Source organism: Desmodus rotundus, chromosome 6 (assembly GCF_022682495.2).
Source record: "Desmodus rotundus isolate HL8 chromosome 6, HLdesRot8A.1, whole genome shotgun sequence".
Lineage (NCBI taxonomy): Eukaryota > Metazoa > Chordata > Mammalia > Chiroptera > Phyllostomidae > Desmodus > Desmodus rotundus.
Window position 1 is genome coordinate 94,820,344 of NC_071392.1, and position 14,670 is coordinate 94,835,013.

General features: G+C 61.0%; 1 protein-coding gene across 1 annotated transcript in view; it reads right to left on the minus strand.

Moving 5' to 3' along the window:
* Positions 1-14,670, minus strand: part of CDH4 (cadherin 4) — a 264,321-nt gene that overhangs the window by 65,837 nt on the left and 183,814 nt on the right. The window contains exon 3 of the mRNA XM_053927435.2: positions 5,225-5,442. Coding sequence (XP_053783410.1) covers positions 5,225-5,442 — 218 coding nt within the window. The remainder of the gene's footprint in view (positions 1-5,224; positions 5,443-14,670) is intronic.

The following is a 14,670-nucleotide window of genomic DNA, read 5'->3' on the forward strand; positions in this document are numbered from 1 at the left end:
GCTGTTTCTAGAACCTTCTGCCAACAGAAACCTTGCTCACTGTGTGTCCATCAGAGCCCCCCACCTTGTCCAGTCCCAGCCAGAGAGCCCTCTGCATTGTGTGCACGTAAAAACACGTGTTAAATTGTGACTTAGAAACTACCTGTACAAAGGTGCTGGAAACACCGGCGAGCAGCTAAATGGATAGTCATAGAATAAACCTCGGCCCGTGCCCGAGATCCACCGCACCCAGCCACCTCCTCCTGCCTCCCACCAGCAGTCTCTGCCCCACCGCCGTGTGCTCGGACCTGCTCAGGGTGCTGCTGGGACTTGGGGTCTGCGGGACTGAGCCCTGACCCTGTGGGATGGTCAGTGCCCAAACCGCACGGGGCTGTAGGGCCTCCCGGTGGGGCCCATGGAGGAGGGAGAACTACCTGGCGTGGAAAGCCTGCACCTCCGGTGTGAGAGTGGTGTGGAGGGAGGGCATGTTCTCCCTCTGTGCGTGAGTACACCTATATCCGACCTCACCTGAACACGCCAAGTCGTTGTCTGAAGACACGGCACCAAGATGCCCGCCCGCCGAGAATGAAAATTTCCACCACTCCACGGCCTTGCCGACATTTGGTTCTACCAGGCTCCCTGAGTCACCCTCTGCGGACACCGTCCTGCTCAGGACCGTCTCCGCCCAGACTGAGCCAGGCTCGCCCCTGGGGGATGCCTGAGGCTCACCTGGTCGCCCACCGTCACCTGGTGATTTGACATTTGCAGCCGCTCTGGACAGGCCTCCGTAGGCACAGAGTGCCACAGATAACCTCTCTGCCCACGGCTCACCTTTTCACTTTCTGACGCGCATGCTCCGTGGAGAAGTGTCAGCTGGCTGCCCTGCACTGCGCTCCCGACACCCTCGGCTGGTCGGCCAGCTTTGCCTCGCTCACGGAGATTCACAGCCACCTGATGGGGAATTGATTGCAGGCGTGGCCTCCCACACTGGCCTGGCACCACTTCCTGAAAGACACTTGGCCCTCCACCTCTCCAAGCAGGGCGTGGCAGACGTTTTACCAAAGGGTCTGAGAGTTGGCGATTGTAGGCCCGGCAGGCCTCACCGCGGAGTCAAGGGCATCCGTGCAGACACTGCGACCAACAGTCAGAGGCGTGGGAGGCATGCCCCGCCTGCAGGCCGTCTGAAGGCAGGAGCAGGTGCAGCCTGGCCTGCGGGCTGTGGCTGGCTGACCCCCACCACAGAGCGCCACCCTTACAAAAAACCGAGGGTCCGCACCCCACGCACTTGACAAAATCCGCCAAATCGTGTCTGTGAAGTCGGGGAAGTTTTTGTATAAAAATGATACCTGTATGAAGATGATTTTTTAAAACATTAAGTATTTTTTTTCTGGGCTTGCCGTCCTGGCCGTTCGCCCATCTGGACATCTCTGCTCCCAGACCACAGCGTTCTCACTCGGCGTGGTTCTGTGGTTCTCCCACGGGGGCTATTCCGTGAGGGCCGGGACGGCTTTGGCTGCATGTGGGGTGGCGAGGGTGCTGCTGGCCTCTGGGGATGGAGGCCAGAACCCTACAGGGCAGGACGGCCCTCAAGTACCATCGGCGCCGTGGCCCATTGGCGCTGTGGCCCAGTGGCTGCCAGGTTCCCTGGTGTGCCCCGATGTCTGACAGACTGAGTCCCCATGTTCGCATTGTTCTAGGCCATTCTGGGCCTTTGCATTTCTGTTTAGAAAAGGAAAGCCGGCTCTCTGCCCTCCTGCGAACGAGGAGGCAAAGCCATGCTGGGACTGCGTGGAGTCTGCAGAAGCCTCGGGGGAGACTGGCAGCCCCACCGCGTCAAGCCTGCTGGGCTGTGCGTGTGACCCGCCCCCCTTTAAAGGGCTCCTCTAGTTGTTCTCAGTAATCTCCTCCAACGGGTGTTTCGGCCTCTTCCGGTTATACGGTCGCCTTCAATGTTACCACAACTCATATCTGGTTCAAGTTTCACTTTCTAATTATTCACTCCTGGTCGACAGAGGTCGGAGTGCGCGCATATCCTTACTATTCCGGCAAGTTATCTGCAGGTTCTCCTGGATTTTCCACGTTCACCACCACGCAAGCTGCACACAGGTTTGTTCTGCCCTCCTTTTGTTCCGGGCCCAGAGCGTGTGCATGGGAAGGACCGTGTCTGGGTTCCGATGTCTGGGGGCTCTGGGTGTCCCCAAGGTGGACTAGAGGTTTGCTGCTAGCTTTTCACAGACGCCCTTTCTGGGATCGAGGATGGTCCCTCCTGGTCCTAACTGGCTGAATGTCTTCACCCCGAATGGAGGTTACCTGTTACGATCACAACGCAGGCGGTCCTGCGGGTCTCACCCCTAGTCTGCGTTGAATTGCCTGGATTGGCTTCCCCGAGCCAAAACAACCTTGCCTTCCTGGAACGGACCGTGTGGCCGTGCCTTGCCCTAGGAATCTACGTGGCTGGATTCCTGTTTGGTCACATTTTGCTTAGGGTTTTTTTCCCCCTCATTTAGTTACGATCGAGGCTGGCCTATGATGACCTCTCTTGCTGCCCCTTCGAGGGTTTGCTTGGTTTTGGACACAGCTCTCTCCAGCTTCGGGGGGAGTTCCTGGTGGTTTCGACAGAGCGCCTGTTTGGGACAGCAACTCCTCTCGTTCAGTGTCGGGACAGGGGACACGAGATTACTTGTAACTGCTCCTTTAGGCACGGGGAGAGTTTGCCCGCGGAGACACGGCAGAGTGGGCGTTTCTTTGCGATAAGGATTTTAATTTAAATTTGGTTTGGAATAATAAAACAGGTCAGATTTTATGTGCATGTTAGTTTTGGTAAGCTGTGTGTTTCCAGAACGTTATCCGTTTCTCCTATGTTTTCAAATATATTGGTATCGATTGTACATAATGCTCTCAAACGGTCTTCCCACTGTCCGTGAAGTTGGTCGCGACGCCCTCTGTTCCTTTCTGATTGGGATTGTTTCGATTTCTTTAACTCGGCCGGACTGCCTTAGCAGTTTGTAAGGCCACTTTTGTCTCTTGATTCTTTCTATTATTTTCTCCTCTTGGTTTTACTATTTCCTTCCTTCTACCTGGTGCTTCACTTCCTGTTGTTTTTATAATTTCTTGAGATGAATGTTTAGATCGCCGATTTTCTGCCTGGTTGGAGAAGCCCCAATTCAAGCCCACAACCCCGGGGCAGCCAGCCTCCTTCCGGATGCCGGGCTCAGCTGCACCTGGAAGGTCACCTTTGACTCCTTCCTGGGACACGGAGTCTCCCACGGGGCAGAGGGGCTGCGGTCACAGGGCTCGGGGTCCCCAGCAGTAGCCCACGGAGGTGTGTGGGTTAGATGAGCTGGGCCACTCGGAGCAGGGTCTGAGTGACACCCTAGGAAGCGAGGACAGGGAACTCCGTTTGAAGTAAGGACACAGGACTGGCTGGCGCTCGCAGAGGCTCTGCCTGCCGTCTGCTAGGGTCTTCTTCCACGCACTTGGGGGTGCAGCCCCACAGTCGCCCCGGGGCGGGGCTCAGCAGGACGCTCGGCCGGGGCTGGGGCTGGTGGCGCTCCTACGGGTGCTGGCTAATTGCAATCACCTTCCTCCGAGGATGGGGTGGTTAATCGCGTCAGAAACCTCTGCATTAACATGCCTAACAAAAGCTGTTGTTATATTTCCAATTAGTGCCTTTTATCTGAGGTCCTAGAGAGGCTTTCAGGGGACCCCTTGCTCACAAGGCACATGGAGTCTGCAGCACAGGCGGGGACGGCAGCCTAGAAGCTGCTCCCTAGAAGCTGCCCACCTTGTCACCTGGAGGGAAGGGCCCCATGTGGGACTGGGGCCCCAGGGCTGCCACTGGCCCCCCTGGCTCACTGTGCTCCCTTCAGGGCGTGGCTTGTGACAGTCACTCAGGAAAGAATGAAAACGAGTCCTTTGTCCTGGGGTGAGGCCCTCATTTTGGGGGACACTGCTAGTAGAAGTGCGGGGTGACGTCTGGTTCCAGGCACTTGGGGCGTCCTTTCCGGCAGGGTCAGCTTGGCGCCTGAAAATGCTGTCGCCCCAGTCCCCCTCTCTGTGCTGCAGCCTGAACCTGTTTTCCCACGGGGGTGCCCTGGAGCGCCTGCCTCCCAAGAAGCTCCGGGAAGAGGGTTTGGAGAGGCCTGCAGACTGTCCCACTGAGGCTTGGACGGTGCGTTCGGGTAAGGTTCTGGGCAAACCTAAAGCAAGGCTTCCGGTCAAGTTGGGTTAACCCTTTGCTGCCCACGGCCCTTTTCTTGGGGACCTGGGAATGCCAAGGCCACCTTGTACTGCCGTAGCTGCAAGCTTTCCTCTGCCTGCCAGCTCCACACATGGTGTCACAAGGGCATGATGGCCCACAGGCCTCCCGTGGACCGTGAGGGGCTCCCCATACTCCCTCCTGCCCACCGGTGACCCCTGCAGGCAGCTGGATGGGAGCATCTGGCCAGCTGGGCAGGGGCATCTCTGCTGGCCTGGCAGCCCCCACGCCTGAGGCTACCACTGCTACTGAAACCTGGGATGGGCAGGAGGGGACAGGACCTGGTGCCCCTTGGACAGGTGAGACCTGACATTGAAGATTTTGGGGTTGACCATGGGCTGCTGGGGCATGCAGCGACGAGAGAGACCTTTAAGGACCAGGGGAGGTGGGTGCACCCCACTCCGACCTATGGACAGGGCCCCGTGGGCACGTCAGGGGGAGCTGCCGTCACAGGGCGGAGACCTCTGGTTTGTGTGTGTGTGTGAAGCCAACTGCCCCTCCCATGTCTCCTTCCCCACCCCCCCCCAGCCTCCTTCCTACCTCCTGCCCCTCTCCCTCCCCATCTCCTTCCTCCCCCTGTCTTCCTCTGTCCTTCTTCCCTCTGTCTTCCTCTGTCTTTCTCTCTGAATCACTCTGACACCAGCAGCTCTGGCCGTCACGCGTGGGTGGCCTCTGTCTCATTGCCCGTGCCCCCCAAGCCTCAGGAGCCCCCAGCCTCAAGCAGGAGAGGCTGCAGTGTGGGCTGGGCCCAGCACCAGCTGGACACTCGGGCCCCCTGGGAACCGTGACCAGGACCGTGAGGGTAGTGACGCAGTGTGGGGGGGGAGGGGGGCGGCCCTGCCTCAGGGAGGGGGACAGTCAGAGGGACCCCCACCGGTGCAGCCCACTGAGCAGCCCGCCTGTCCTCTGGGTACTTACAGAGGTCCTGGTGCGGTGACCCCAGGGGGAAGGATGTTCGCCAAGCCTGCCATGTGCGGTCGCCCTTACCTGGTGTCCGGACGAGGTCTGGGCCACCAGCAGCCGCACCACGGCATCCCATCGCTCGGCCATCTGGCGGTCCCACGCGGTCACAGTGAAGGCCACCTCCCTGGAGGGGATCCACAGCTCCCGGGCAGCGAAGACTGTGCCGTCTGCCCCAACTTTGAAGTCCACGCTGTTGGTCTCATACTGCGTCCCCTCGGTCCCCAAACAGCTGCTGAACTTGACTGCAAGAGGAGGGAGAGAAGGGTTAGGACCCCGCCAATGAGGGGCAGGGCAGCGGCCGCAGGGGTGCCCTTTGAGGCAGCAGGTTCGGGGTCCCTAACAACAGCAGGGAATCGGCGACTTAGACCCTGTGCTGACTTCTGGTGCAGGGTGTCCCTCTTTTCCCGGGGATGTGCAGAGGCCTTGGAAAAAGGAAACAAAGCCCTGGCTGTCATGGCTCAGTGGTTGAGTGACAGCTTGCGAACCAAAGGATTGCTGGTTTGATTCCCCGTTGGGGCACAGGCCTAGGTTGTGGGGCGTGCGAGAGGCAACCACACACCGGTGTTTCTCTCCCTCTCTTTCTCTCTCTTTTTTTTCTCTAAAAAATAAAATAAATAATAAAATCTTTAAAAAAAATAAATAAAAATATTGCTTATTAAAAAAGAAAAAGGAAACAAAAGACCAGGGATGCACTTGCATGAAATCTAAGACACAGAGGTGTGGCCTTCGCGCTGGGGTGCCTCTGGAGTCCGGGCTGGGCGTTCTCCACCGGAAAAGCGGATCCTGGCTCACCGCACGCGCCCCTGCCGCCCGCGGGCAGTGAGGCGGCTCATGGGGCTCGGTTCCACCCCAAACACGGCTAAGTGCGGGACCGAGACCAGCGGCTCTGAGCAGAGCTCGAATCGCTGCGTTCTCTGGCCTGTTTTATTCCTGGACACAAACCTGACACCTGCAAGGGCCGGCCAGGGCGGCAGGGCCAGAGCCGGACTGGCAGTGGCCGTGGGGCAGCCAAGTGCTTCCTCGGTGACCTGGACACGGAACGCATGCAGCTGGTGTACACACACAGCCGGCAGGCACGATGCTAGCTTCCCAGACGTTAATTAGGCACCGACGGCCAGCCGCGCCCCCCCCCCCCCCCCCCAGCCAGCAGGTGTCACTCTGCGGGGGGGACATCCAGGAGCGGCGCACGCTTGGCCCACAGGGTGCAAGTCTACCCACCAGCTGCTGCAACTGCCACTGGTGCCGCCATGAATCACGAGGCGCCAGCAGCCGGCGTCAGGTTCTGCCGGTGAAAGCGACGAGCAAAGTTGCCGAGTGTTTATGAAAATGTGGGCGCCTCAGCAAGTGTGGCGGGAGGCCTGGTTTTTGTAGCAATTCCCTGTCGCAGCGCACAGGATTTAATTACTATTTATTCCAGAAGCGAAAACAAGCTCCTCAGGGTTACGTGTGATACAGTGTTTCCCTCCGCGCTCACCGTTTACTGTCGCCGGCGCTGAAATAATGAATAACGTGCGTGTTCCCTCGTCTGAAATATTTCACCTTAGACAGCGCCCCAGCGACCAGCGCCGCCCACCTGTTGGTTTAACGTGAGGATGCCTTTCAACGGGATGCAACCAGGTGTTTCCGCCTGGTCTCGCCGGAGAGAGCGCACGTGCCGGCGGGGGGACTCCAGGGCCCCACGAGCGGAGTCCTCAGCCGCGTGACTCCGGCCGAGGGTATGAGCGGGCTGTGGCTCTGTGGAGCTCCCCATCGGTGAGGGAACGACGACCTTGTTTTCAGGGGGCGGGAAAATCCCACGCTGCATTTTGAGGGCCGCTTGTCCCCACGATTAACAGATTAAGATCAGCGACAGACCCAGGGAATCAGTCAGTCCTGACACCCGATTGTCACGGGCTCAGACAAAAGCGACAGTTCTGTGACTGCCAAGAGATGAGCCCGGAAGGCACGAGCCGGCCCCGTGTTCTGTAGAGCAGACCCCCAATGACACCTGCGGAGCCGGACAGCCCAGGAGGGCCCGCGCTGCTCCGGGTCCCGGCTGCGCTGTGGTGCCGACAGAGCGGGCACGGGTTTGGTGGCGCCTGAGGCCAATGGTCAACGCTGTGTGGAGCTGCCCCAACCGAGCCTCGGGGTGCCGCCCAAGGGACCGGGACTTCGCAGAGGACAGATGTCTTTGGTGGACGAGAGACTCTCAGGGACCTTGAAGACGTTGCCGCCAGAAACAGCGGCCACGCACAAGCTCCCGGCACGTGTGCCTGTCCGTCAGATGAGGGCTTCCCCATGGTGGGGGCGGTTCTCATGGTCGGCATGGGGCTGTGAACACAGCTCCTTTCCTGTCCGTGTGTGTCCAGTCATGAGGGGGCCCGGGGCCTGTGACAACCGGAAACGCTGACTACCGGCTTCGGAGCAGCCGCGACGGGCCGGTCCACTCTGTCCCTGTCCCACAGGGCTGCGCTCGCCGTTCAGCCATGGGTCTGGGCCCTCCGAGCGTCGGGGGTGGAGCCGCGACATGGGGGCCATTCCGACCACCCGTAGGGCTCGGGGCAGCGTCCGGAAGGCGGGGGTTCAGAGCCACGCGGCCCTGCGAGGTGCCGAGCTGCAGCCCCTCTCCAACAGGACCGGTCAGCCACGTGCTCTGCCCACACACTGGCTGTCCTGACACGTGGGCGCCGAGACTACGCCCGGCTGAAACCCTGTGAAACGTGGGTTCATCTTGCTCAGCACACGAACAGCATCAGAACGTCACCCACGCGTTGCCTAGCCCTAAAAACGGTGAGCCCACGAGGGCAGACCCTCGGGACACGCGCCTGAGGTCTCGGGATGGAACGCCTGCCCCAGGACACCAGCTACCTTCTCCTGGCACTGGAGGCGGTTTCCCTCTTCGCTCTGCTGCTCAGGACCTGCGGGGCAACGCCGCGGTGGTGGGGGGTGGGGAGGGCGAGGGGGGAGTGAGGGGGGTTCCCCAACCCCAGCGTGCTCCCTCCGCGCTGTGTGCCGTCTTTGTTTCCACTTCAGCCCACCTTCTCCCTCTCGCATCCTTTGTGAAAAACTGTATTTTGGGCTCTGCATCCTTCTGTGCGGGGTTGAAGCGCCCCAGGAGGAGCAAGGCCGGGGCAGGGGCAGGGGCGGCCCAGGGCAGGGACACTCAGCCCTGCCCGCCCCAGCGCAGGGTCGGCAGACACGCCCGCCTGTTCTGTCCACAGGGGCCTTTGCTGTGGGTCACTGCTCGTCCCAGACGCGCCACCCCCTCCTGCCCCTCTCCCTCAGCACGGGGGCAGAGGGGCAGTTTCCTGAGCCTAAGGGGTCCTCAGGAACCAGCATGGCACCAAGTGGCCCAGCCACACGCATCAGGTGCCCACGAGGAAGAGCCGCCAGCCACTGCTGCCACTGCGTCCCGGGCCGAGAGGGCGAGCAGCCCGGCGTCTCGGGCTCTGCCGGTATTTTTCCGACTGTTTGTGTTGGCTCTTCTAAAAATCCTGTGGGATCCACGGAAAATGTCTCCCTCGATGTGTTAGATAAAATCATCGAGTACGGGAACACTTGTCTTCTGATTTAAATTCAGAATGACACAGGTGTCCCGGCTCAATGTAGGGCGTTCCGGGAAGTGCCCTGTTTCCGGGGCCCAGTGCCGGGCTTGAGAGCCAGCAGGAGGCACAGGTGGCGGGCGGCAGCATCGTCCCACGTCGCAGGGGAGGAAACTGAGGCTCTCAGACATCTCACGCCTCCTCGCAATGGCGGGAGGGGGAGGTGGGACTGGAGCCTGGCCTGCCACATGGGGCTGGTTCTCGGGAGGGGCGAGGAGGCCCTGGGGTGCTTGGCAATGTGGCAGCCAGGTCCTGGTCCTGCCGGGAGACCTCCTGGCACTGGCCAGAGAAACCCGACGCTGGAAGGTCCTGTCCACTCACGGGGCTGTGGACTTCTCAGGCCCTCATGGCCACGGCAGGGAGGTGGCTGTGGCTCTGGCCCCTCTGGGACCCGGCACCCAGCACTAACTATGAGGTGGAAAGTCACTTCCTGGGGAGAATTGCTGGTGGAGACAGGGGCACACGGAAGGTCACAGCCTCCTCTGGGCTCTGTGGACGGAGACCTGCTGGGAGGGGTGACTCCTTCCATCCCGGATCCCATGCGGGACCCCCGCCGCTCCTCCCGTGGCCGGATGCCGTGTCTCTGCAGCGTGCTCTCAGCAGCGTGCTCATTACTTCCATTAGTTTGAAGCCCAAGCCACCTGTTTCAACCTGCATGGTCCCAGCCCCACTGCCTCCGGGAGGTGGTGGCCGGGCGTCCAGCGCTGGGCCCTGGGGCCAGTGCTGCTTCCAGAGGACAGCTGGGGGGTGGCGCAGACACCAACAGATGACACCTGTGTCGGGGTGCTGCCCTTGCCAGTGCGCACAGTGGGGACGGTGAGCAGTGGGGCCACAGTGGGGCCGCAGTGGTCAGGGCGTGCATTGCAGCCACACCCCCATGGTCCCAGGCTCCTTTGGGGTGGGGCCTGAAGCCCAGGTCTGTGAGTGACAAGCAGTGGCCTCCCCCTCAGAGCACCGTCCCTTTCCTGGACGGTAGGACAAACCGCCGAGGGTGGAGGTGCCGGCGCACGGCACACCCCGGATGAGCCCCAGCCCGCACCCCTCACTCCAGCCAGCCGCACGTCACCCATCTGAGTGGGAAGGAGACAGGCCCAGGGAGCAAAGGCCCCGGCCCAAGGGCACATGAGGGTGTCCATGCCACAGACAGGTGTGGCCCCTGGTGCCCGGCTCCGGGATCCACACGGGCAGATGGGACAGATGGAGTCTGGGCTGGGCGGTGATGGGAAGGACCACACGGGCTTCTGTGGGTCACCAAGGGGGGCCGCAGCCAGGCTGGGAGTCCCGGTGTGAAGATGGGGAGCCCTGCAGGGTGCGTGGGGTCAGCCAGGAGGGAAGGGCCACCTGGGCCACTCAGGGGTGGTCCTGAGGTCCAGCAGCCCCTGGGAGTGAGGGGTGTCCTGAGCAGACACCCCCTTTTGAGGGCCAGCGTTAAGGGGGTGCGGGAACCAGTGGGCAGGGGCCCTGGCCAGCGCTGGAGTCTGAGGGTCACGCCCACCCGACACCCCCAGTGCGCTGTGCACAAGCAGGCGCTCAGCTAAGCAGCAGGCACTGCTCCTCCCTTCCTCCAGGGACGTGCCAGACCTTCCTTCGAGAATTACTTTGTCCCCCAGCCGCCCCGCTGGCTCGCAGCAGGGTCGTGCGCAGCAGGGCTTGTCACGGCCGGTGCCGAAAACGTGCGCCCATGAAGGGAAGCCCGCGGCGCCCTCATTAGGAGGCTCTGTGTTAACCCTTTACCCTCATCATTTTTAATTGCTCACTCGGAGAGGAACGAAGGTGACAGTGAGCTGCAGACGGGCAGCGAGTGACGCTCGGATCCGCTGCCTCGGCGGTGGCAGCAGCCTGCCTGACATTTCGGGGGCAGGACGCGGCGTGGCCTCGAGCCCCGCATGCTGGAGAGCTGTGCCGTGGTTGCGAGACATCGCCTCTGATTGTCTTCCTTGTTAGGGGAATTGAGGAAGGGCTAGTGAGCCAGAGGTGAGCTTGTAGAGAGGGCTGTGCTGGGGAGTGAACACGCTCGCCAACCGTCTGCTTGCCCGCCCCCCTCCCTCCTTCCCCCACCCCTCCATCCTTTTGCCCATCCACCCTTCTGTCCACCTGTCCACCCTCCATCCTCCCCACATACTGCATCTCCACAGGAAGTCCAGGCACCCTCCTCCAGGTGCTGAAGGAGGTCAGGGCTGCCCCGAGACGTTCTTTGTGCCCCCATGGCTGCCACCACCCTGCTCGCCTCACCGCAGCTCCAGACACTCGGCCGGTTCGTGAGCCCGGGGCTGCGGGTGCTGGGCTGGCTCTCCTTGCCAAGGTCTCCAGCACTGACCACTGGGGTCATCTGGCACCCGGTAGGTGCTTCAGAAATGTTAGTTGGATAAATGCCCAAATTCTATTTCCTTTTGCTTTGAAAATGGATGTCCAGTGAGCTGTCAAGCGAGGAAGAGATATGGAGCAAGCTTTAAAGTGTGTTACTAAGTGGCAGAAGCCGGTCTGAAAGGGCCCCACACGGTGTGATTCCACCTATGTGACATTCGGGAAAGGCAACACTATGGGGATGGTACGGGACCCGTGCCACCAGGGGTTGGGGGAGGCGGACGAAGCGGAGGAGCACAGGGCACTCTTAGGGTGGTGACACCACTCTGTGAGAGGCTACGGAGGCGGACGCGCGTGCAACGCCCTGAGGGACTCTATGGTCAGTGTTGCACTCCAGCTAGTAACAATGTATCAGGATTGGCCCCAGCATTGTAACAACTCCAGGCCGGACGCAGCACGTTAACACCCAGAAGCTGAGCGGGGGAGAGAGGGGACGCAGGGACTCTGTGCTTTCTGCTCAGCTTCTCCACAAATCTGAAAGTTCTCTAAAAGACCAAGTCTATTAAAAACGGATATCCTCTCCCCATTAGACACACCGTCTCCAGAGGAAACTCTCTCTCTCAGAAACGTTGAAAAGCGCTCTTTCACGCCATCCCCCGTGCAGCCAGGAACAAGAAACCAGCTGCCCCGTGGGCTCCCGGTCCCACCGGCACCACAGCTGGACACTGTCACTGACGCGCCTCCTGGGACGTCCTTTCTGTCCAGAACAGCAGCCCACCCTTGCACGAGCTCCGAGCACGGCCATTAGCGGGGCCCGGCACGGCCGTGGGGCGCGCTGCTGCGCAGTGGAGTGTTCAGCGTGTCACACACCCTGGGCGAGCCAAAGGGTCCGGGTCGGGCCATCGTGAGCTGGAGGCCGTCGGGAGGGTTCGCACCCTGTGCCCGGAATGGTGGCACATCAGTCCACGCCTGGGCCATCTCCCTGCATCCCCTCAGCGTGGGCAGGGACAGCAGTCAGCCCAGTTTGCAGGCGAGTGCACTGAGAGATGAAGAGCAGGCGTGTGTGATCGCCCCAACACGACCTCTGTCTTCTGGAAGCGCCCATGGAGTAGGGGTCCCTGAGAGGCAGCCGACCCACAGTGACCCTCGGGTAGGAACACCCAGGCAGACTCATGGGGCAGTGTGTCCCCGATCCCAGGTGCTTGGCCCCCTGTGGGTGCCGGCCGAGCTCCCGGCTGCTGCTGGCCTCGCTACCCTCAGCGCTCATCCCTTATCCCCGGGCCCCACCATGCCTGGTGCTGCAGGAACACAGGGGTCTACAGTGCCCCCCGTGGGCCACTTCCCTTCCCCGAGATTCTCCCTCCGGTCGCTCCCGAAGTTGCTGAGACGGCTGTCTCTTTCCAGGTCAAAAACACACACACGCCCACACAGACATGCCCGGGCGGCCCTTTGCCCTTGGCCTCAGCTTACAAATCAGAAGTTGGATCTGGAGTCACACGCAGCCCCCAACTACCAAAGTGGACGGCCGTTGGCCGCATGGCCTGGAGGTGGCCAGCGAGGATGGGCCTCTCACTCCTGGCGGAAGAACATGACTGTGACCTCAGGATGAATGCTGCCCACAGCTCTTTCTGCTTGAGACTGGGAGGGATGCCAAGGCTCCTGGGCCAGCTCTGTGTCAGGAAGGGTGTTGGTTTCGGGAGACTCAGAAACCAACTCCGAGCCGCAGGTGGGCAAACGCCTCTGATCTCACAGGGGTGATGTGGGCGCAGTTTCCCTGAGCCCCCAAATTCCAGAGTCTGTGGGGTTCTGATTGAGGGGCCTTCCCGGAGTCTGGGCAGGATGCGGGGTCTGGACTCTGTGGGTACAGATTTGACAGCACCAAAGCCACTGCTCAGGCTGTGACCTGAGGCCACGAGGGCCCGTGGGTGAGGGCACACTGCCACTCTGGGGTGGGGACACACTCTGTGGGTGCGAGGGCTGGCCTGAGACAGTGTGGCACAGGGCCCTGGGTAGTGTAGAGCTCTGGCCACCCCCACCTGCGCCGGCTCAGAGGCCCCTGGCAGCTGGCAGCCCCCCTCGCCTGGCACATCCTCGGCCTCAGTTTGCTGGGACTGAATCCAAACACGACCTTGAACTTTACCAGCCGTTCCTTCTGCAAACACATTCGCATTGGCCGCCAACTATTTTTCTAAAGCAAAGAAAAAGGACGCAGGAAATGCAAACATTTTCTCCCTCTCTCAGCCCCACCAGCCACCTGGCACCTGCTCCCTGGTCTCCCCGGTCAGAGCAGTTCGACCTCGGCACGTTCACAGCTATTTTGAGATATTGGGGACCCCCTTGACATGAGCAGACCCTGGGGGTGCCTGCAGACCAGGGATGGAAATCTCTAGTGTCCACGGTCTCTCCTGAGGCCCACGGGGGCCAGGCTGGCCTTGAGCAGAGTGTGGACACCCTCAGTCGCCCCATGGCCCAGGGGAGGGGACCAATGACACCAGACACATAAGTTTGAAAAATGCAGCTGCCGTATTGGGGACGCCAGGGCGCCAGGGGCCAGGAGAGTCCCTGGGGGTCTGACCGGTCCTGGGGCCCTGGGGATCCTGGGGGAACAGGAGGCCTCAGCAAGGGGGACCGCGACCAGGGCCCACCTCGTCCCAGGCCTGTCGGGGGCTCCAGGAGGCCCCATGGGGACATGACAAGAAGTTCTTCAGAGAAAAGAGGCCCACACGACACCCTTGGAGCTCCTTTGCAGGATGTACCCCGACACACATTTGGGCTCTGTGACCGCCCGGGACGTGGGGGTGCACTGACTAGGCCAGGACTGGGGTGCTCAGTGGTGAGCAGGGAGTTCCATCCCGACCCGGAAGCAGATCCTCATCCCTCCACTCAAGTGTCTCTCGATGGTGCCCCTTCCTCAGCCCAGGGCCATCTCTATGGAAGCCCAGGCCCCAGCTGTGTGTTGGCTGTTCCTATTTCAAGCCCTGGAAGAGCAGGAAGGAAACATTCTTCCTGGGTCACAATGTCACTGTCCAAGGAACGTCCAAGGAACACGAGGGCTGGCGTGGGGTGGGGCAGGAACATAGTAGCACTTCCGTGACAATTCTGTGCATATTATCTCTCTCCCCGACAATGTTCAGTGCCCACTAGAGCATTAAAGGGTCTGGGTGGGGGGTCCTGTATCGGGGAGGGGACCTAGAAGAAGTGCATGCTGGGAAATCGGGGTGCATCAGTCAGCATGAGGTGGGTTAGGCTGAGTAACAAAGAGTTCCCAAAGCACGTGCTGTGCCGCCATGGCCAGCTGGGAGGCTACGGTCGTACAATCCTTGGGCTGCTTCCATGATGGCTGCAGCGGGGGACGTGTGGCCCTGAGGAACGGACATCACACTCACTGTCACCCCCTGGTGGGGGAGTACATGCCCGCTTCTCCTCCCGTCTCTTTGGCCCCAGCAGATCGAGCGTCCAGCTGTAAGTACTAGAATGAGGAAGCCGGATCCCGCCATGTGTGGGGAGTAGCACGCATTAACGACGGTGGCTCCTGTGACTGTCACCCCATGTCGCCTCTGCCGTTTCCTCATCTCTCTGCCTTTT